General features: G+C 49.8%; 1 protein-coding gene across 1 annotated transcript in view; it reads left to right on the top strand.

Moving 5' to 3' along the window:
- Positions 1 to 24,046, top strand: part of LOC146788619 (uncharacterized) — a 1,185,638-nt gene that overhangs the window by 960,209 nt on the left and 201,383 nt on the right. The window contains exons 52-53 of the mRNA XM_085635786.1: positions 1,551 to 1,724; positions 17,807 to 17,908. Coding sequence (XP_085491912.1) covers positions 1,551 to 1,724; positions 17,807 to 17,908 — 276 coding nt within the window. The remainder of the gene's footprint in view (positions 1 to 1,550; positions 1,725 to 17,806; positions 17,909 to 24,046) is intronic.

Here is a 24,046-nt window from a genome sequence, read left to right as displayed (position 1 = left end):
CATTTTTGGGATGAGTAAGGTTAAGAAACTTTGTGTGCGAAAATATGTCAAAACTGAGCCACATTGTTTACATTCTGTGCACTTTCTCTTGTCTAATATCTATTTCAGCTTTCTTTAGGAGTTGCATTTAAATTTTCACCACATGTGTGCCAAAAATGTTAGCAGGGAGTGTTACCCTCAATGGAGGGTTTCTCACTAGCAAAGTTCCTTTAACCTCTGGCCTTTCAGCATAAGATGGTGACTGAAGCTTCTCTCTAGTCATTCTTAGTTGACAAGGGGCCAAATGTGCATAGCTTTTTTGTGGTTGCAAACCCAATGATTCAGCTTTTGTGATGCAGAAATGTTTTTTGAAATCTACTAACCCATCTTGTGATTTCGGTAACACGTTACTAAATCATAAACTAGAGTTAAAAGTGGATAAATATTTACTATTTGGAAGGCCATTGTTTAGGGCATCCGTTCCAAACAGTGCTTTATTACGGTATATATCAGTGTTCTGTGACTGAAATCACAAATTTTTATTTTTTATCCCCTCCTGGCATGGGTGATTAGCCAGTCACAAAATGAAAGGTGTCCCTTACAGACCACTTCCTCTTTTGAATGGAAGCAAAAAGTTTGTTGAGGTGTAGGCGTGGTTTGGCGACCACCGTCTAAACTCAAACTTTTTAAAAGTTTAAGCCTGTTTTTTTAATGCAGTACTGTTTTTTATGAAAAACAGTCTGCATTAAAAAATGTAAATTTAATTAAAAAATGCCTTGCAGGAATGGTGGTCTGCTGAACCCAACAGACCACCATCCCTGTGATGGTCACTGATCGTATTGAGTCACAATGTGCGACCTACCACATAAATATTGATGAGTTTGGTCAGATCTGGACCCACTATATTTCACAATTTTATCAAGCAACATATTAGTACAAAGGTCAGTTTTGCAAAATTCCACTGTGGTCATAAAATTAATGGTCGTAGTTTGAAACCAGTATGTGTGATCAGTGTTTCGTACTTCTAGCCCTATATTCACTGCCACCTTTTTTCATATGTTCCGATTGGCATTGAATTGGCTCAGAACCCAGAAAGTCAATTCATAAGTTCAAGTCGATGGTCCTTTCAGAGTGGTCCTGTGACATTGAACTAATGTTCTGATGCATTTTTCCATGCATGTTTCCCAAAATGCTGCACAATATTTTAAGCATAGCTTGATTAGATCCTATACAATGCTCATATGCCTCTTCCAGTCTCAGGACTTGTTGCCCTTTTAATTTGGGAAAGCCAATGCCCTACCTTGCAAGCAACTGTATGACACAACTGTGCTCTTATGGGTAGCTTCTTATATTCTGAAGAATTTGTACTGTCGAAGGTCACCTCATATATTTTGTGAAGGATACACCTCAATTGTAATTAATCTACCAATAGCATAAAGGTTCCCAAATCACACTGTTATTAAGATGAACTCAAATGTAATGGGAAGATAAAGGTGGTCAGCATCTCCTTTTTTCATAAATTTAGTTCAATATTTGGTTGTAAAGCTGCATTTCGTTTTCTTATTGTTTAGACATGGAAGCCAACATTTACAATGATACAGGGATCTTCTTGGTGAAAGGGAACAACTCAGTCTCAGCGACATTCGACGGAGTGGTGGCGGTATCGGTTTTGTCTTCTTTTGGAATCCTAAGCGCAGTCTCGAGCCTTCCCACCCAATACATCAACAGAACCAGCGGCCTGCTGGGTAAGAACTGAACTCTTACTGACATTGTACTAACACAAAGGGTGGTTGTAATTGTGGAAGGTTGCACCCATGTGTTCTAGTTTTGAGGTTTCTTAAAGGAATAGGACAGAGGTGGTAAACAAAGAATTTCAAATACTGTAAGAGTAGCAGTGCACCATGTTTTTCATCTGTAAAACATATCGAAATACCATGAACTGGCTATTGGCATGGCGGAAAACAACTATTTTCATGAATGACATATTGGACGTAAACTACAACAGTAGATTGGGTGGAAATGCTTTAACCAGGGCATGATTTAGAGTTTGACGGTTATGGTCCTTTGTCTCAAACATGACGTACCTGTGCCCTGTCCGATAAACCCTTGTGCCACCCACCCCATTTAGAGTCAGACAGACCGTAAGTCTTCAGTCAACAAAGAACCCATTGGCTCTGTCAACAGAATACTTTGACATTGGACTGACGGAGTAGAATTTACATCGTCTGTCCTGTTGAGCGTGGGCATTATAATGTTGTTTTTTCTTTCTGTCAGTGCCAGGAAAAACCTGGAGTTAAAGGTGTGGAAAAAGACAATAATGACCCTTACATCCTAGGAGGACACTCCGAGAGTATGGGGCTAATCATTTTTTTTTCAACTCCTGCTTTGGGAGTTTGCTTTTGAAAAACAAAAACCTTTTGAAAAATGTGTTGGGTGGCCATGATGACTGATGGTACCATCGTCAAACATTTCCTACATTGGCAGTAACAGCCATGACGGTTGACACTGTACAAAATTGTCTGTAGGGCCAGCAGAAAACTCTAAATTTGGTGGGTAGGGTCCCTTGGGATGACCTCCTCCATTATGACAGAATAAACTCCTAAATCAGGCCCTTAACCTGAACTGCAGGTGATTACTCTAGGTGCACTGCACACAATCAATTTGAGGACTGCCTGATAACTCGCAAAGGTGATACATGCAAACAGATTCAAACCTGAATGGGAAAGATGCACAGTAATTAGAGGGTTGGGAAGAGAGTGCAAATGTAGGGAACCATGTTAGAGACACAGCAGTGTCTGTGTTCTATCAAGTAAACAGGACATTGGAAGATGAGTTAAGCCTTATATATATGTTTCATTATATATGTGTGTGAGCGGGCAGATATCACGGTAGACGGTTTTGGGGTTTCACAGGGTTTTATTGGAGTCCGTACACGTCTTTTCACCACTGCTGGTCGATAATACGGCAGGGGAGTCTCTGTCTCGGTGCCGCGTGGTTCAACTCGACCTCTGGTCTTCCTCCTCCGCCAGACGGGCCGCTGTCCCTCCAGGGTGGGCTGCCTCGGACCTTGTGGCGTCGCGGCCCCCCCGAGAAGAGAAACAAAGGGTTCTTGGGTCCGTGACCAGTCTACGTAATAACGATTTTTCGGGAAGGGGAGTGAGGGATCTGTTCGTGCGTTATTTACAAGAACTCTTGGTGAGGGTAGGTGCTCAGATTGGGGATTACCGGGACGTCCCAAGGATGTCAGGCCCCTGAGGAGTTCCCCCAAGCTTGCTACAATCTCCGCCCCTTAGCTCCCACCCAGCCCGTGAAGCGTTCGCGTACCTGGGAGAGCCACGCTCCTCCAGGAACGTGGCTGGGCGGCTCACGGGGTCGTAGGCCTCCTGGCTTCGTTGTCCCGTCCTCGTCTTCTCCTCCGCGATCTCTCGTGCGATCTTCTCCCTTCCGACCTGTGTTCCGCTCTGCTTCTCCTCCTTCCGATCTCCTCTCGCCGTCTCGTCCTCCGGTGTCTACGCACACCTGTGAGAGGGCAGTCCCAGGTATTTCAGCCCATCCCTCGTCTTCGTCACAGCTAGGGGCCGGGTCAAGAGAAACGCCTTCCCAATTAAAGGAGCGGTGTCCCTTTTCTTCGCTCGGTACTGGGTATAGCGGCCCCTCGGAAGTGGTGAGAGAAAAGAGGGGAGAAAGTGTCGATCATTGTCTCAGGCCGGGGGAGGGTCCCCGTGCTTCCTCTTGCGCCGTTACAATGTGTTTAGGTATCTATACTTTCTGATGGATACATCTGCCAGTGGATTCCTCACCTTGTGAATATCCCCTGCGCCAGCATTCCACTGAACTTTTTTCCCCAGCTCTCTACGCCGACGTGGACGTCATAATACCTCGGCTCCGCTCGCGACTCTGTATGACGTCACCGGAGCCATAAGAGAGCCACGTCGGCGTGATGACGTCAGTTCCCTTTTTTCCGCGCCATCGACGCGCAACGGTTTTCCAGCACTCTCCTGCTACTTTGTAGTCTTGTAGTGGGTTACTGTTTCTGGAAGAGCTATGTCTTCGACAAGGAAGTCGGGTTTTAAACCTTGTAGGGAATGTGGGGGCCACATGACTATGACTGACCCCATGAGGATTGTTTGTGGTGTCTTTATTCAGATCACGATGTGGAGGACTGTTCCACTTGCAGAAAGATGAACCCCAAGGCCCTGAAGGAGAGGGAGGCGAAACTCTTCATGGCCAAGGCGAAGAAGGAAAGAAGAGGTAGGAAGAAGGAGAAATAGAGGCCGGAGTCGTCGACTTCGCACTCTTCGAAGTCGAAGAAACATCATAAGAAGAGGAAGCATAGCTGTCGGCGCTGGTCCTCGAGGAGTAAGGCTTCGAGATCACCGTCGCCTCGACGTCGAAGCAAGGAGATTATATCTCCATCTCCTTGAAGGTCTCCAGAGAGGTCACCTTCGCCGAAGCGGACTCCGGCGCGGTCCCCGGCGCAGTCTCCGGCGCAGTCACCGGCGCAGTCACCGGCGCCAGTGGAGTCTTCTGCTTCTGACGCCGAACCGGAACAGGTGAAAGAGCCTTCTCCAGGACCAGCTGAACGTGCGGGGCATGTTGAGGACACTTCAGCTCCGGTTCCTGGTACTCCTCGACCGGATCCATGGTCAATCCCATATCCACAGTTCCCGACTCCGGGTGCAGATTCAACGCATTTCCTCAATGCGATGTACGGGATTTTTCAAAGGGCTGCCTTCCCATCTGGCGCACCATCTGGTCCCGTGGATCCTATGGCATACACCTTGGAAGTGCCGCAGCATTATGCTCAGGCTCCCTTTATGCCCTTTTTGCCGATGGCTCCTTCGTGGCAGTTTCCGGCGCCGTCTGGTGATCCATCCCGGCTTCGTCTGGATCGGCCTTCTTCGGAGCCTTCCTCGATGCCGTTGCCGACTCCTTCGGCTCCACGCCCGGCGCCGACGACTCCACTTTTGGTTCCACCGACTCCGCGTACGGCGCCGCCGACGCCGATTCCTCTGATCCGTTCTAGAAGAGAGGCCCAGAGGGTTTTGGAAGAGGAGCGTTATAGGGAGGAAGTGGAAGAAGGTGAGGTGGATGGATCTTCTGATGACTTTGAAGGCATTCAGGATGCTAGTGGTCTCGATACTACTCCGGAGTGGTAGCATTCTTCTGCTAGGTCTTCACCACCACAAGAATTGGCCCCCTATCATTTAGTCATCAAGAAGGCTGCAGAGTTGCTGGACTTGCAGTTGCCCTCTGCAGAGTATAAGCCAAACCTCCTAACTGAAGTCTTGCATTCACCAACTTCGATTGTTGAGCCCTTGTTGCCCTTTAATGAGGCTATTTTAGAGCCTGTGATGGACATTTGGCGCAAGCCACTTTCTTCGCCTGCAGTCTCCAGACAAGTGGCAAGGAGGTATAGGGTGGCTCCGGGGGATCCAAGCTTTCTTTCTTCCCACCCTTCTCCAGAAAGCCTTGTGGTGCAAGCTTCATGCTCGAAGCATTCTTCAGGTGCCGTCCCTCAAACACCTGCGGATCGGGATTCTAAAAAGACTGATCTGACAGCCAAAAAGGTATTTTCTTCAGGAAGCATGGCGCTTAAATCAACCAATGCCACTTGTTTATTGGGGCGTTATGTTAATGCGCTGATGGACTCTATTAAATTGTTAGCCCCCAAGCTGCCAGAAGAAGAAAAAGCCTCTTTTATGGAGGTGGTCACGGACACTCAGGCTGCTGCAAGGCAGGTTATTCACCTTCCCGTCCAGCTCTATACTGCCGGAGGTACCGACGGACAGAGCGGGGCCTCATTTTTCTGAGCGGATGCCAGGTGAGGTTAGGGGAGTCCCCGCACTTTGAGGGGATTTGGGAATTACTCCACGAGTATTTGGGAGTTTATGAAAACCTGCATTCAAGTAGGTCTTGCATATTTTCACTTTTGGATTACACGTTTAGTACAGCAGTAGCACAAGGTTATTCTGGTCCTGATGAAAGCCTGATTGTCTTTCAATCCATAGGCTGAAACATGTAGACCTTGTTTAGGACATTGGCAGTTTATTTTTCAAACTGCTTTTGCACTGTTTTTAGTTTCATCACTTGATCAGTTATCAATAAATTGCCTGTTCTGACCATGTAGATGTTTTTAATATTCGCATTCACACTTTTGGTTCATTTGCACTGCTTATACCATCAACCCCATCTAAACATGCAATAGCGAGATTGTAGGAAGGTGGATATCTGACTATGTTTACCCCCAACTTTTTGCCTAGTGTCTAGCTGGTTTTTCGACTTAGTTGGCCTGAGATCCTGCCATTCAGGGTCTCAGGCTGTCTGCTCTCTCTTTAAAATAGACTCTATGTACCCTAGGTACATACCCAATTGGTAAGGGTCACCTTATTGGACCCTGTACAGTGTACCCTAGGTACCCAGGGCATAGGTGTACCCTAGGCCTCCCAGGGGCTGCATCATGTATTATGCCACCCCTAGCCTGGCCTTCAAATCAGACACAACTGGCTGATCACTCAGCTGGGGCAAGGTCGTGTAATCACCCCTTGCTTAGATATAGTATACCTATATCTACCCTTAAAATCGACACATGTGTACCTGTGAGCCACTCCTATGGCAGGCCTTAACAATCCTGGAGGCAGAGTGCTTGGTAATATGTGAGATGGTGCTCTAGCATGAGCTGAGCCTGTCTGCAGCTTTCGGAACCATGTCCTTATAGCTGTTCTATGATATCGCCTACCATATACTCTTACAGTGCCTTATAATCTTAAACGGTTATGGTAACTATGGTTTGGCTTTATCAAAACATGTTGAGTAAGGTGTCTAACACTTTGGAATAATACCCCCATACCATTTCTGGTGATGAGGATATTATTCCTCCCTTCTAGAGGGAGAGACATGTTAAAATCCTACTTTGTTGTTTAACTCTGACCAAAGCCTCAGCATCACAAAATGGATGCTGCTGCCACAGACACGAGTCTGACCTCCTGCAGCTGGGAGCCCTCCCAGCCAGGGGGGCCTGGACAATAGGTTTCCTGCTTGGGGCAGGGAGGGCTGAAAGGAATGAGACATGCCTGGGGCACACAAGCTGCTCCATGCATAGTCCAGTTCAAACCGGTGCTGGGGCACTCCAGCCCCAGCTCTGGCGCGAAACTGGACAAAGGAAAGGGGGTGTAGCCACCCCCCTTCCTGGTCCCACCCATAGGAGGGACCTTGCAGGTAGCCCAGCCCACTAGCCTAGTATATCAGTAGGTAGCTGAGCCCTGCAGGATTAGATTATCCTGAACCTGCATCTTGAACAGAAACTCTGGACCTTCGACATTCTACTACGGAAGAAGACTGAAGAATCTTCCTTGTGGCCAAGGAGTGACCACCCTGGGCAACCAGGCACCATCCAGCGACCGCTGCTTGCTTTGCGACTGATCCTACGAGGGACGACTGCAGAGACTGACCAGCGCCATGACTTCCAGACACCTCTGAACCAGATCCACATCTACAGCAAAGCTGAGACCCGTGGAGGCGACGAGAGACGTGGGACCGGCGACTTGGGAAAAGTGGCTAGTAACTGACTAGCGTGACTTCTGAGGCTTCCTCGAGGCTGTGCTTGGGGAATTGAGAAGCCCCAATCCCGAGCACCATCTGCAAAGAAGATCAGCTCCCCACACTTCACGTGTTCTGCGTGGGGCCCTTCTGCACCTGAGTTGCTCAACGTGTTGTCCGGTTGCTGGCCCGTTGGCTAGTGACCTCTGTGACGACGAACCTTCAATTTTGCCTTGCTGGTCCGGCTCCTCCAGACTGGCACCCGCTCCCCTGTGAAAGGGAAGCACCCCAGACCTTCCTGGTCTGCGACAGAAGCAAGTCCTCTATCCTTCGTGGGTTACGCTTGCCAAGGCTTGTTGGGTCCTAACTCGACATCGACGCCGCCGACAGCAAGAGCCTTCGTGGGACAGCTCGCCTCCTGGTTCTGGTCGTCCTCGACGCCTCCTGCTACCCGTGGCTGCTGCGACAAGCTTCACCTCTTCACCTGCATCTTCACGACATCGCCTGGTCCCTTCCCGGCTCCTGGCTGGTGACCTAGACTCTGTCCCCTCTGCTTGCAGGTATCCTCCTTCCTGATTCCATCCTTGGAATCCACCGGACACTCTTCACTGACTGCCTGTCAGCAACTTTCTTCAGGCATCCATAGGAGTCGACGACGAAACCCGACGCAAGTTCACACCTATGCACCCGCAGCCCGTGGGCTAGGTAACTTGAGTACTCCGGTGCTCACAAGGGTATTGACTATCCAAGTGTCTAGTTTCCAAGTCTCTAACTCCTAGTTCCTTCCGAAGTGTCCTAAAACTCTTAATTTCTAAACACTACTATTTCTATCGACTGTAACGCATTACGCGTGAGTGTTTCCACTCTGCACCTGATCCCGTGGGCCTCCCACTGCCTAGCAACTGATAGGATAGTGTAGCCCCAGCGATTCCCTAGGCCTAGGCCTAACCTGTGTTCGTGACAGTGGTTCTTATACCACTTACTTAGTATATGGTTTGCGTGGCCCCTAGGGACTAACTGTATTACTTACCTGTGTGACTTATGTATGCTTAAATAAGACCGTGTTGTACTTACCTCGAATCTCATAAAGAGTGCTGAGGGTGCGTTGACTAAAATAAATACATTCTATTTTTATAATATATCTGTTGTGGTGTCCTTTCATTTGGTATTCAAGGGGTTGCAAATGGTATAACATGGCTTCACATGCCATACAGAGTTTAGCCTAAGGCTGCTCTTGTCCATGCTACCACTAGGATAGCTGGTCTATAAGGTTGACTTTACAACCAATCACCATAAGGTTGTTTGGACTGATACAAGGTGTACACTAGAACTAGTGACATCATACATCAGGCCAACTTCTCACAGACATCACAAAATATATAAAACATCTGAATTGAATTTTGTGTCTATGTTCATACATCATGCAGCCCTCATGATTTGGAGGGGATTGTATGTATGAATGAATCTCAAATGATGATGTATGCTACTTTTAGTGGCTGATGGGATTCACTACCAATGATATTGTTCACTTTCTTTTTCTTCCTTAATTTTTAGGATGCTTATTTACAAATTGTAAAGCTTACCGACTTTGACCCCTGGTTTCTTGATATTGTTGGTATGTATAAGGTTATTCAGTCGGGCCTAGATACGGCTGATTCTGTGGCTAGAATAATGGGGTCTTCGATAGCCACTAGGAGACAAGTTTGGCTTCGTTCTTCTGGTTTTTCGACGGATGTTCAGGCCACCTTGGTCGACTTGCCTTTTGATGGAGAGTAGCTGTTTGGCGAGAAGGCTGATTCCGCTTTGCAAAGGTTTAAAGATAGCAGGGTTACTGCGAAGTCTTTGGGTTTACAGACTCCTGCTAAGGGATTTGGACTCAGGAAATTTAGAGGATTTGGGAGGTTCTCATTTCGGCAACCTCAGCAACTACAGCAGCAGCAAAATCCCCTCTATAGGTCGTATAGAGGAAAGCAAAAGGGGTCGGAGAGGTTCTTGCCGCAACCCAGCTCCATCTTCTGCCTCCTCTGCTCCCAATGAAGCATCAGGGAAGCAGCCCTAGATCCCCCTTCCTAGATCATGTGAGACCGGTGGGGGGTCGGGTATCCAACTTTCTGCGAGGTTGGAAATCTGTCACGACCGACCTTTAGGTTTTAAACCTCGTGGAGAATGGGTACGCCCTTCCCTTTCGGGAGTTTCCTCCCCCTTACCCTAATTGCCAGGGTTTCTGCTCAGAAGACCATCTGCTTCTTCTGCAGAAGGAGGTCATTGCTTTGCTACAAAAAGTTGCGATAGAGGTGGTTCTCTTCCAGGGGATCCTCATCAAAGTCATAAGCACTGAATATTCCCGCCCATGTGCGGGGACCCCGGAAATAATAAAAATATATATGAAAAACACATATATATACAGCTCTGTATATGTATAAACATATATTATTTTTTCCAAGCAAATGCAGCCCCCATAGTAGGCTAGAAAATGTAGATTGAAATATCCAATAACGCACTATAGGTATAATAATACACCTAAATCTCTTTTTTTTTTAAAAAAAATTTTAATGAGGTAAAACTCATGAGAAAGAAAAGAAAACACTGTGCAAAACACAGATCCACAAACATTGTTAGCCTGCAGGCTGCATTGCAATACAATACCATAGAGACTGAAAAGTCTTGCACAGGTAAAAACTGGCACTGTGCCTTTAAGGCAGCCCTGACTCCAATATCCCATCATGCCTCAGGGGTGACAGTTGGGTCAGTTGTTCTTTCCAGCTCCTTCAGACAGGACCCTGGAATTCAGCTCTCTTCATTTTTGGCTTCTAGTCAAGAATTGCTATTTTCTACTGAATTTTTTTGCTTCATTTTAAGTATTACCTCTGGTGAAGCATATTTCCTGTTTTTTCTGACAAGATTTCAGAACTTTTTTCTGTCAGAAAAATGCATTCCTTGTTTGTGCCCTGTCCATCCTGTGGCAAAAAGAAGGCATCTTCAGATAATCTCGATGTGTGTATCATCTGTCTACCGGACACACATTCTCCAGCTTCCTGCCGTCATTGTAAGGACCTTTCAAAGAGGACATTGAAAGAAAGGGAGAGGATTAGGCTTTATGGCCTTTCTTCGACGTCGAAGCAGCTAATCCCTGTGTGTTCTCCATCGGCGTCGGGCTCGGCGTCGAAGACTCCAGCTGCGGGATCGTCGTTGAGAGGTGAGGAGGCCAGGGAGAGTCACGCTTCCAAAAGAAAATCAACGTTGATACAGGATCCGGCGGCGAAACGACGTCGATCGGCGTCGAGAGCTTCGCCGTCGAGAAAACATCGATCGACGTCGAAGGAGGAACATCGTCATTCGACGTCAAAGTCAACAGCAAGACGTAAGTCGATGTCGAGGGAAAGACACAGAAGGTCGACGTTGAAATCTACAACGACATCGAAACGAAGATCGACGTCAAAAGAACATAAGCGATCATCGACGTCGAGACCTGAATCGCCATCGAGAGAGAGGCGATCGTCGTCGAAGGCATTGTCGACGAGACGAAGATCGTCGTCGGACCATGGGTCGACGTCGAGGCGGATGCCTCCGTCGGGATCGACGTCGAGGCAGACGCCTCCATCGTCAAAGTTGTCGCAGACGTCGAGGCGAAGTTCCCCATTGGGTTCTAGGCCTCCGTTCAGGATAAGCCCTCCGTCGATGACTAGGCTCTCGACGACGAGGCAGGACTCATCGCCGGTTATCCACTCGGCGTCGGTGCGATCTGATAGAAGACGGCGTAGGTCTCCTACATCCTCTTCTTCAAGTCATTCTTCCAAAAGAGATTACTCTCCCACGCTTTCAGATACGCCTCCATCTCGAGTTTCTCCAGTGGATGACATCAGCACTTTTCAAGATGTGTTGTGCAGGGGAGCGACAAAATTGAACATTCCAATGGCTGTCCAAGAGACAACCTCCTCTCTCATCTTTGAGACCCTTCATGAAAGAACGGCGTCTCGTCCACTGTTGCCTCTGGTACCTGGTTTGCTTAAACCAGTGATGGACGTCTTCCTCACGCCGTCTACCATCAAGTCTGCCCCGGCACGGATACTTAAAAAATATCGCCCCGCTCCGGAGGATCCTCTATTTCTCAAGGCGGACCCTCCACCGGACTCTGTGATTACTGCGGCTGCCAGGAAAGTCCACTCTGTGGCTTTATCATCCACAGTGCCGCCGGACAAGGAAAGCAAGACGCAAGACTCTTGGGGAAGAAGAGTATGCGGATCGGCTGCCTCCAGTTTGAAAGTTGCCAGTGCCTCAGCGCTCTCTTCAAAGATTCATAGAAAAACTTCCTCAGGAGGATAGAAAGGACTTTGAAGAGATTTTACAGGAGGGCAGTCTGGTTTCGAATCAGGTCATAAGTGCGGCAGCGGATGGAGCAACATTGGCAGCTCACTCATACGCCCATGGCATTTTAGCCAGAAGATCCTCTTGGCTGAGATTAACGGCCCTTAAACCTGAGGCACAAGCCAGAATTCTCAATCTGCCTTTTTCTGGGAGTTCGCTTTTTGGTTCACATACTGATGACGAGATGGCTTGTATGAAATCGGAATTCGAGACCATGAAAGCCGTGGGGCTAGAGAAAAGGAAGGAGTTCCATCGTCGTAGGGGAACCGACAGGCGGAATTTCCAACAGAGGGTTGAAACCCCTCACTGGCAGAAAAACCAAGACCAGCAAGGGCAGAAAAAGCCACAATTCCAGTCCTGCAGATCAACTAGAGGACGAGGAAACAACCACCAGTCCAACAGCAGAAGCAAGGCTCAAGGCAAGGAATGAGCAATCGCTTCCTCCAATACCGTCCACCGCTCCGGTGGGAGGAAGTATTTCGCGACATCTCCGAGAGTGGCAAAACATCACCAAAGACAAGTGGGTTCTAACTATACTGCGACATGGATACTCGCTTCGTTTCCGGAGTCCTCCTCCATCGATCCACCCAGTGCATTCGTCTCATCAACTCAAAATGCTAAGAAAAGAGGTGGCAACCCTTCTGCTCAAATCGGCCATAGAAAGGGTTCCGAGGACGCAGAGAGGGAGAGGAGTCTACTCCAGATATTTTCTAATTCAGAAAAGAAGTGCAAAAACAGAGTTCAGACCCATCTTGGACTTGCGAGTACTAAACAAACATATCAAAAGTGAGACGTTTCGTATGCTTGCACTTCACCAAATATATCCACATCTCCGTCGATGCGATTGGATGTGTTCGCTGGACCTGCAAGACGCGTATTTTCACATTCCCATCTGCCAGCGTCATCGGAAATTACTGAGATTTGTGGTAGGAACATCCCACTACCAGTTCAAGGTTCTTCCTTTTGGACTGAAGTCAGCGCCTCGAGTGTTCACAAAGTGCATGGCGGTGGTAGCTGCTGCCCTGAGGCGCGCAGGAGTATTCGTCTATCCCTACCTAGACGACTGGTTGCTAAAAGGTCCATCACCTCAGACTGTAAGTTCACAGCTGACACGCTGCCTGAATCTGTGTCACCGAATGGGACTTCAAGTGAATTACAAAAAATCCACCTTCACACCAACGCAAAGGATACACTACCTGGGAGCAATTATAAACTCCGAATTAGGAAAAGTGTTTCCTTTGGAGGAGAGACAATTATCCCTCGCTCAGAAAGGCAGGCATGTTATAGTCAACAGTTTGTCAACAGCGCGACAGATATCATCCCTGCTAGGGGCCATGGCATCTTGCATATTCCTAGTGCCCAACGCCAGGTTGCGGATGCGTCCTCTCCAACAGGATCTAGAGGACAAATGGGACCAAACGACCTCTCTGTGGGAGGACAAAGTATGTCTTTCGTCAACGGCCAGACAGTCGATCAAGTCGTGGTTGAAGCCGAGGAATCTGCAGGGGGGAGTTCCTTTCCATCAGGAACCTCCATCGCAAACATTGATCACCGACGCATCGCTACAAGGTTGAGGTGCACATCTGGGGACTCTACAAACTCAGGGGCTTTGGTCCAGCAGCAAACAGCTGTACCACATCAACATGCTAGAGCTCAGGGCAGTCCATCTCGCCCTCAAGGCGTTCCTACCCTCAATCAGGACGAGTTCCATTTTAGTACAGATGGACAACACCACCACAATGTACTATATAAACAAACAGGGAGGTACTCGTTCCAGGACACTCTCGCTGGAGGCTCAATCCCTGTGGCACTGGATTCTGGCAAGGAACATTTCCATAAAGGCGGTGCACCTCCCAGGCGAGCTCAACTTTCAAGCGGACGCACTCAGTCGGCATTTTCAAGATCCTGGGGACTGGGTCCTCAATGACGAAGTGCTAGAGGACATTTTCGAGGAGTGGGGCCGTCCACAAATAGACCTCTTCGCGGACGAAAGCAACGCAAAATGCCGAGGCTTCGCCTCAAGATACCATCAACCAGGATCTCTGGGGAATGCCCTTTTGATCGACTGGTCAATGACATTTGTGTACGCCTTTCCTCCTCTCCCGCTAATCCCAAAAGTGGTGACCAAGCTGCAACACTCGACCACCAAGATGATCCTAATAGCACCGGACTGGCCGAGGCAGTGGTGGTACCCAGATCTCCTTCACCTATCGATCCGGCCGCACAAGCGTCTGCCGTGCAGGCCGGACTTGCTAACCAAGATGCAGGGGAGGATTTACCATCCCAACCTTCCCTCGCTGAGCTTAACAGCATGGCTCCTGAAGTCCTCCAGTATGGCCATTTAAACCTTCCCCAGGAATGTATAACCATATTGAAGGAAGCTAGGAGGCCTTCTACGAGGCAAAAGATTTTTTGCAGGGACTTAAAAAGGTTTACCTCCCAGTGAGGCCTCCCTCGCCTCCTTGGGAGCTGAACCTGGTTCTTTCAAAGCTTATGAGTCCACCTTTCGAACCCATACATAAGGCTACTTTACAGCACCTTACGTGGAAAGCAGCTTTCTTGGTAGCTATCACCTCAGCACGTAGGGTGAGTGAAATACAGGCCCTCTGCTCAAAAGAACCCTACACGGTTTTTCACCTTAATAGGGTGGTGATGAGAACTCATCCTTCATTTTTACCTAAGGTGGTATCCGACTTTCATGTGAATCAGTCTATCTCACTGCCAACTTTCTTTCCCAACCCCTCCTCGCCAGCTGAGAGGGCATTGCATTCTTTGGATGTTAAACGAGTTCTCAAATTTTACCTGGATAGAACTAAGGCTGTCAGGAAGTCTGACCAATTGTTTGTAAACTATGGTGCTGTCCGTACAGGTTTTGCAGCATCTAAACGTTCTATTGCCAGATGGATTGTGTCAAGCATTAAATTAGCTTACCAGCTAGCTCAGAAACCGTTATGGCCTCTACCTAAGGCACATTCTACACGAGGGAAAGCGGCTACTGCTGCATTTCTCAATAATGTCCCACTCTCCGAGATCTGTAAAGCAGCTACTTGGAGATCTGTCCATACATTCACAAGACATTATTGTCTGGACTCGGACACCACAGCAGACACTCAAGTAGGGCAAGCTTCCTTGAGGAATCTGTTCAACAACTGATTATTTTGGTTGTTATCTTCAATGTATAGTGCAGTTGCGGTGGAAGATGGGCTTGCTATTCTATTCAGTGCTTATGACTATTGATGAGGATCCCCTGGAAGAGAAGAATAAGTTACTTACCTGTAATCCTAGTTCTCTTCCTGGGGTATCCTCATCAAAGTCATAAGCAACCCACCCGCATCCCCAGGGAAATGAGAGGACTGTATTATTAAATATGGAAGAAGTATATCTTTGTGTTTAGGACTACGGTCCGCAAAGAACAACTGACCCAAATGTCACCCTTGAGGCATGATGGGATATTGGAGTCAGGGCTGCGTTAAAGGCACAGTGGCAGTTTTTACCTGTAAATGTAGTGCAATTACGGGCTATACGTTTGGCGCTCAAGGCCTTTCTCCCTTCCCTTCGCGGTCAGTCGGTTCAAGTCCTGACGGACAACACTACCGCGATGTGGTATGCCAACAAGCAGGGAGGAGTAGGGTCGTATCGTCTCTGCAGGGAGGCGTTACGGCTCTGGTCCTGGGCTCAGGATCATCAGATTTGCTTGATGGCGAATCATCTGGCTGGGGTGCTGAACGTACGTGCGGACAGTCTCAGTCGGCAGTTCTCCGCCGACCACGAGTGGAGACTTCATCCAGAGGTTGTTTGTCACATCTTTCGGACGTGGGGTACTCCTCGGATAGACCTATTCGCCACACGCGAGAACGCGCATTGCCCGTCATTCTGCAGTTTCCGTTGCAGCGGACGTTGGGGGACGCGACTCAGTTGAATTGGGGCTCACAACTCCTTTACGCGTTTCCTCCCATACCCTTGATTCCTCGGGTTCTGAGGAAAATTCGCCAAGACCGGGCCCAAGTTATTTTGGTCGCCCCGGATTGGCCAAGAAGGGTGTGGTACACAGATCTACTTCACCTCTCATCGCACCCTCTGCTCCGTCTCCCTCTCAGGGCAGACCTCCTCTCGCAATGGGAGGGGCAGGTTCTTCACCCCCACCTCCAGAGCCTGCACCTTCATGCCTGGAGATTGAACGGGGCAACCTGATTTCCTTCTCTCTCCCGCCTGATGTGGTGGATGTTATTTTATCGGCCAGGCGACACTCCACCAAGTCCATTTACTCATATAGGTGGTCTAAGTTTGTAAAATGGTGTGGAGAGAGATCCATTGATCCTATAAAAGCCCATCTTTCTAATGTGCTTCAGTTTGCTCTTTCCTTGGCTCAGCAGGGCTGTGCTGTGGCCACGGTCAAGGGCTATCTATCGGCCTTATCGGCTTTTCTGTGTCTTCCAGATCAGCCATCATTATTTAAATCTCCTATTGTAATAAGATTGATCAAAGGCCTTACAAACAGGTTTCCACCTACTCCTTTTGTAATGCCACAGTGGGACCTTAATCTTGTCTTAACTCTCTTGATGGGGTCCCCGTTTGAGCCCCTTCATAGCTGTCCTTTGAGCCTGTTTTCCTTTAAGACGGTCTTTCTTGTAGCCATAACCTCGGCAAGGAGGGTGAGTGAGCTTCAAGCTCTTAGTTCTAAACCCCCGTTTTTAACCTTACATGCTGAAAGGATGGTTCTTAGGACCAGGGCTGCTTTCCTACCTAAGGTAGTTACTCCCTTTCATCTGGGGCAGTCTGTTACTCTCCCTGTGTTTTATCCGCCTCCTCATCCTTCCAAGGAGGAGGAAAGACTTCATCGACTAGACCCAAAAAGAGCTGTGAGCTTTTACTTGGACAGAATGAAAGACTTTCTTTTGGACGATCAGCTCTTTGTGGGCTATGTTGGACATTCTAAAGGAAAAGCTGTGCACAAGCGCTCTCTGTCTAGATGGATAATCTTAGCCATCAAGATCTGCTACGCCCTTGCTGGTAAGGTTCCACCTGAGGGTATTGGAGCCCATTCAACTAGAGCTAAATCTTCTACTTCTGCTTTAGCCAGGGGTGTTCCTGTGGCAGACATTTGTAAAGCCGCGACTTGGGCCTCCCTCCAAACATTCGCAAAGCATTATTGCTTGGACTCTGAGATGAGGGGGGAGGGCCACTTTGCGCGCTCTGTCTTACAGGACTTTTTGGTATAGGAAGGTGGACACCCTCCTCCGGGAGTGGGACTGCTGTGGGAATCTATTCACAAGGTGAGGAATCCACTGGCAGATGTATCCATCAGAAGAACAAGTTACTTACCTTCGGTAACGCTTTTTCTGGTGGATACAGTATCTGCCTGTGGATTCCTCACTGGCCCACCCGCCTCCCTGTTGTCCACCTTTGTATACCTTAAAGGATGTCTTGCTTGAGATGTTGTTATACTTTGTAGATTCTTTTTATCTGGTACGTTGGTAGGAAATACTTTTGTTCTCTAGCTTTCCTTTTGTATATGCACTATTTATATTTGATCGAATGTTGTACACTGTGTATACTTTGAATCTGTCGTTGGTCCACCTGTTCGCCTCGGAGGCACGGAAAAAATGGGTGAAACTGACGTAATCACGCCGACGTGGCTCTCTTATGGCTCCGGTGACGTCATACGGAGTCGCGAGCGGAGCCGAGGTATTATGACGTCCACGTCGGCGTAGAGAGCTGGGGAAAAAATATCTGTGGAATGCTGGCGCAGGGGATATTCACAAGGTGAGGAATCCACAGGCAGATACTGTATCCACCAGAAAAAGCGTTACCGAACGTAAGTAACTTGTTCGTTTGTGAAAGTGAGGCATTAACTACAGACCAAAGTCTTTTGGTATTTTACTGGTGATGCACCAGGTGCTAACATATCTAATTTTTCTTGCAGGAGTGTGGAACTCTGACACCGCAGATGATTTCTCAATGCCAAACGGGACCACCATTGAAATTAAAAGCAGTGACTCGGACATCTACAACTATGGAATGACATGTAAGTCACACCTCTTAATTGTAAAATTTACCAAATGATGCTGCTGGGGTCTGAAAGTAATACATTTTTATTTGTAGAAATGCTTCTCTCTATCAATTAAATCTACATAGATTGTTATGGTGCATTAATTAGGTTATGAAAGAATATTGCATGAGAGCACCTTACCCTTATTTATCCTGAACCCACATCTGTTTCTGAAGATAGTGAGTGCATAACATCTTAGCCCAAAATACATATACATAAACTGTTTGTTCTCCTTTGGCTCTGTGTTGGCGCCATCTGCACAAACGTGACCTGCCCAATGCCTATATAGATGCTACCCCAACACGCTGTCAGTTCTTTTCCTTCCAGCATTGATCCATGAAAGATTAACCCAGTTTTTTCTCAAGTTTTTTTTCAACGCTTTTCTGAAAATTTCTTCTCCTGTTGTGATAGGGGTATCTGAAAGAAACACGATAGTTAGATTCCTCACCTTAGAATATCCCCAGGCGTCAGGCTGGATCCGGCAAGATTTTTCGTCAGCAATACCCTTGTGCGTCGCTAGGCATCGTCTGCGGCTCCGCTTCCGTCGTCGGCATCGTGATCGCCGGGATGACGTCGTCGGAGCACTTAGACGACGCCCTTGTGCGCTGATGTCAGTTATTCTTTTTTCAGTGCCAGTAAGCGCCGATCCGGGAAGAGCATATCCTTTTAGTCACTTTTTGACTAAACTTTTTTGAACTCTTTTGGTTCCATTTTCAGTCGACCTTGACTCTGGTGCCGATAGGGATGCCTGACTTCAAAGCTCGTAACGCCTGTCACCAACTGATGTCGGTTACGGATCACCACCGCCGGTGCCTCTATTGCCTTGGGGCCGATCACGATGCCGAGTCGTGCCTCGACTGCCGGGCCTTGACTTCGAAGGCTAGGCGGTCCCGCAAGCTGCTCGAGTTCCGGCAGTCGGCTCGGGACCGGTCGCGGAGCCGCAGTCATCACCACTCGTCGGGGTCAAAGTCTTCGCGCTCCGGTAAGTCAAAGCACAGCAAGAAGTCTAAGAGGCGATATCGCTCTTCTGGCTCCCCTCGCCGGCCGCGCGATTCGACTGAGGGCTCGGGTGGCACCACCTGCGTGGCTCCGTCGGAGCCGCAGGAGTCCCGTCCGACCCCATACCCTCCGGTCCCTGGGTCTGACGCGACTCCGGCGGAGTTCAGGGGCTTCCTCGTGGCCCAGGCTCTTGCCGAGGGGCGGGATGCGGCACGGCATGCAATCCGATGTGGACTGGACACAACGGACTCGCTAGGCAGGGCAATGGCGACCATGGTGGCAATTCGTCGCCATGCCTGGCTGAGGTCCCCGAGTTTCTCCGGGGATGTCCAGAGCACCCTCATGGACATGCCCTTCGATGGCAGTCGCCTTTTTGACGAGAAAACGGACAGTGCGCTGGAGCGCTTTAAGGACTCCAGAGCTACGGCTAAGTCCTTGGGCCTCTCGGCCCGCGCCTGCAGACTTGCGCTTTTCGTCCCTTTCGTGGCCAAGGAAGAGGCAGCCCCTCACGTTAGTCTAGCCACAGGCCGCAGAACCAGCTTCAACGCGGTCGCGGACGTGGAATCTGCAGAGGCGGAGCAGGGGGACAACAAGCCGGTCCGTCCACATCTACCCCAGCAGCATCCGCCTCAAAGCCCTCCAAGTCCGAGCTTTCAGGTCCATTCCACGCCAGTGGGAGGCAGAGTTCTCCATCACCTGCTCCCCTGGCGTACCATCACATCGGACAGGTGGGTGCGGCAAATCGTCCGAAGGGGCTACTCCCTCCCCTTCGAGGCGACCCCTCCAGCCATGCCACCGCAGTACCACCGCATGTCGGGGGAGCACTTGAAACTTCTGCAGGAGGAAGTTACGACCCTCTTGGCCAAGGGGGCCATTGACAACGTTCCTGGCCCAGAAGTATGTCAGGGTTGTTATTCCCACTACTTTCTGGTTTCCAAGAAGGGTAAAGGGGGCCTATGCCCTATCTTGGACCTCAGGAGCGTCAACGCCTTCCTCCGGAAGGAGAGGTTCAAAATGCTCCCCTTAGCTCAGGTTCTGACTGCCCTGGACCCTGGAGACTGGATGGTAGCGTTGGACTTGCAGGACGCTTATTTCCACATCCCCGTCCTGCCGGCCCACCGGCGTTACCTGCGGTTCACGGTAGGCCACGAGCATTTTCATTTTACCGTGCTCCCCTTCGGCCTCACCAGTGCCCCTCGGGTGTTCAAGAAAGTGATGGCTGTGGTCGCAGCTCACCTGCGCAGATTAGGGGTTCCAGTCTTTCCCTATCCCGACGACTGGTTGTTGAAGTCGGGCTCGCCCCAGGCAGTCGTCTCCCACCTCCAGACTACGGCCGACCTCTTGCATTTGCTGGGGTTCTCCATCAATGTGCCGAAGCCGCATCTGAGTCCCTCCCAGAAGCTCCTCTTCATTGGAGCGGTTCTGGACTATCTGGTCTATCCTCAAGAACAGCGGGTCCGGGATATTCAGGCTCTGATTCCCATCTTTCGGCCTCTATCCCGGGTTTCGGTCAGGTTGGGCTGCGGCTTCTGGGTCTGATGGCCTCCTGCATCCTGTTGGTGCATCACGCCAGATGGTGGATGCGGGCTCTGCAGTGGGACCTGAAGTTTCAGTGGGCCCAGCATCGGGGCAACCTGTCCGACCATGTCTTGATCTCGGAGGGCACTGCAAGAGAGTTGCAGTGGTGGCTCACAGACCGCGATTGGGTCAGTGGCAGAACCCTCTCCCTACCCCAACCGGAGCACGTAGTGGTGACGGATGCGTCCCTCCTGGGATGGGGGGGCGCATGGGAGAGGCAGAGATCAGAGGCCTTTGTTTTCCGGCGGAGTCCCGGCTCCATATCAACCTTCTGGAGCTGAGGGCGATCCGACTTGCACTGAAGGCATTCCTTCCCTCTGTCCGGGGAAGTGTAGTGCAGGTGTTCACGGACAACACCACCGCCATGTGGTATTGCAACAAACAGGGCGGGGTGGGGTCGTGGACCCTTTGTCAGGAGGCTCTCGCCTCTGGACATGGCTGGAACATCAGGGCATCACCCTGGTGGTTCAACATCTGGTGGGCTCTCTGAACGCCAGAGCAGACGAACTCAGCCGCCGGTGCCCGGACGTGGCGCAAGGCCTCTTTCTGCAGTTGGGAGAGCCTTGGTTAGATCTATTCGCCACCAAAGAAAACGCACAATGTCAGCAGTTCTGCGCGTTGGAGTTTCCAAGGCGGCACTCGCTCCGAGACGCTTTTCGTAGCGAGTGGAGTTGCGGTCTGTTGTACGCCTTTCCGCCTATACCACTTCTGCCCAGAGTGCTGAAGAAGATCAGGCGCGACCGGGCCCAAGTCATCTTGGTGGCTCCGGATTGGGCACGAAGATACTGGCATCCCGAGCTACTCAGTCTATCGCTCGATCCCCCGATCCGACTGCCTCTTCAGGAGGACCTTCTGTCGCAGCAGCAGGGGACGGTCCTCCACCCGAACCTGTCCAGCCTCCACCTCCATGCGTGGAGATTGAGCGGCGGCAGTTGATGCCATGTGACTTGCCTCCAGAAGTCTGTAATGTTATTCTGGCAGCCAGGCGCCCCTCCACAAAATCGGTATACGCCTGCAGGTGGGACAAATTTGTAGCATGGTGCACAGCAAAGGCTGTGGATCCCCTTTCCGCCCCTCTTTCTGAGGTTCTCCTTTTTCTTCTTTCCCTGGCCCAGCAGGGCTCTGCTCTGGGCACCCTCAAGGGATATCTTTCAGCTATTTCTGCTTTCTTACGGCTTCCTGATCAGCCTTCTCTTTTCAAATCCCCTGCTGTTTCTCGATTCTTTAAGGGCATTACTCACATGTTTCCTCCTGTCCCTTTCGTAATGCCTCAGTGGGATTTGAATCTAGTATTGACCTATCTGATGTGCGCTCCCTTTGAGCCCCTTCATAATTGTCCCCTTCGTCTTCTGACTCTTAACACTGCTTTCCTGGTTGCCATCACCTCTGCTAGAAGGGTGAGTGAGCTCCAGGCTCTCTCTTCTAAGCCTCCTTTCCTTTCTGTCCATCCGGACAAAGTTGTTCTCAGGACACGTCCTTCCTTTCTCCCTAAGGTGGTAACTGCCTTTCACATCGGACAGTCTGTTACACTGCTCACCTTCTTTCCACCACCGCATCCCTCGAAAGAGGAAGAGAGGCTCCACCGTCAGTACCCAAAACGGGCGCTGTCCTTCTATTTGGACCGCACCAATCAGTTCTGGGTGGACGACCAACTCTTTATTGGCTACGTGGGCGCTAAGAAGGGGCGGGCGGTGCACAAGCGAACCATCTCTCGGCGAGTCGTTTTGTGTTGTTCCTTAGCTAAAAAGGAACCTCCTGTAGAGCTGAGGGCCCATTCCACTCAGGCCACAGAGGCGACCACTGCCCTGGGCCGGGGAGTCCCCTTGCAGGACATTTGTAAGACAGCAACGTGGGCCTCGCTGCACACGTTTCCCAAACATTATTGTCTGGACAGCCAAGTCCGGAGAGACGACTTCTTTGGCCGTTCCGTTCTCCAGGACTTTCTGGTGTGATCTTGGTTCGCAGACCCACCACCGGGGTTGGTATTGCTGGGGTATCTATTCTAAGTTGAGGAATCTAACTAACGTGTTTCTTTCAGATGAAGTTACTTACCTTCGGTAACGATATATCTGTAAGAAACATTAGTTAGTTAGATTCCTCACCGCCCGACCCATCCTCCCCGTTCTGCGAACCGATATCTAGGGTTGAGGTCATCCCTTTCAGGGCCCTAGAATTTTTGGCACCAGTGTCGGTCTCTTGCATGGCTCTGCGTTCCTGGCGCGGAAAGCTATGTACAGACATCAGCGCGCGAGGGCGGTGTCTAAGTGCTCCGACGACGTCATCCCGGCGATCACGACGCCGGCGACTGACGCGGAGCCGCAGACGACGCCTAGCGACGCGCAAGGGTATTGCTGACAGAAAATATTTCCGGGTCCAGCCTGATGCCTGGGGATATTCTAAGGTGAGGAATCTAACTAACTAATGTTTCTTACAGATATATCGTTACCGAAGGTAAGTAACTTGTTCTTCAAGTCATGTGATGCTTGTCCCAGGCAGATGTTTGTGACAGACCCCCACTTGGTTTGTCTGTTTGTCTGTGGTGCTTGGAAAGGGACCATAACTCCAAGACCTGCGGAGACTGCCGTGCCATGCCTCCGAAGACCCTTAGGGAACATTCCCTCAATCTCCTCACTGCTCGATGTTGGACCACCCAGAAAACATTTATTATCCTGGTCCCTCGTAAGGTCCCAGGACCACTTGCTGAGCTGTGCCTAATGGTCCTCGTATCAATTCAAGTCGCCAGGTAAGCCCACCGAAATAAGAAGTTGTGCCTGTCCAATTCCTCAGACGAGGCCAGGAGCGTCAGCACTCCAAGCCTTGCTCCCCTGCAGAGACTCTTTCATGGTCTGCTCTGCACATCCCTGAGTTTCCAGGAGCCCGAGCGACCCCCACCAAACTAAAAGAGTTCTATGAGTTCATGCACTTCATATTTGGGCAGCTGATACCCTCTGGAGTTCCATCGGTCTCTATGGGTTTGGGAGGGGACCCCACTGAATTCAGCATCAGTTGGGTCCCATGGATCTTGTGCTGTATCTGGGGTGGCACTACCCACAAGACCGTGACCTTCCTTAGTGCCCACTCCAGTACCAACACTCCTAGCGCCGCTGATCACCCATATGGTGGCACCATCCCCATCATCATTTCCGACTCCAACACAGAGCTGGAGGGGTATTGTCTGACACCGGCTCTTGCTCCGACCAGGAAAATGCCATCCGAGTTGGAGCCAATGCCGATCTTATTTGACAGGCGCGGAGAGGGAGATGTATGATACGGGTATGAAGACCCTTATGGATACCAACATCCCCTAGATGGCACAGGGTCAACTGGTATGAGGAAGTGGTAGATATTACTGGATTAGACACCTCACCAGACAATGGCCTGTTGTCGCTCTCCTTATCGTGCCTATATTGAGGAGGGTGCCTCATTTGCAATGGTGGTGTGAAGGGCAGCTGAGGTCTTGGACCTTGAAATGCCCTAAGTTGCAGTCAAGATGAATGTCTTGACAGGTGCTTCAATCAGGAGTTGCCGCCTTCGAAC

Source organism: Triturus cristatus, chromosome 11 (genome assembly GCF_964204655.1).
Source record: "Triturus cristatus chromosome 11, aTriCri1.1, whole genome shotgun sequence".
NCBI classification, from domain to species: domain Eukaryota; kingdom Metazoa; phylum Chordata; class Amphibia; order Caudata; family Salamandridae; genus Triturus; species Triturus cristatus.
Note: the sequence above shows the minus strand (reverse complement) of the source record. Positions and strands in the feature narration are given on the sequence as shown.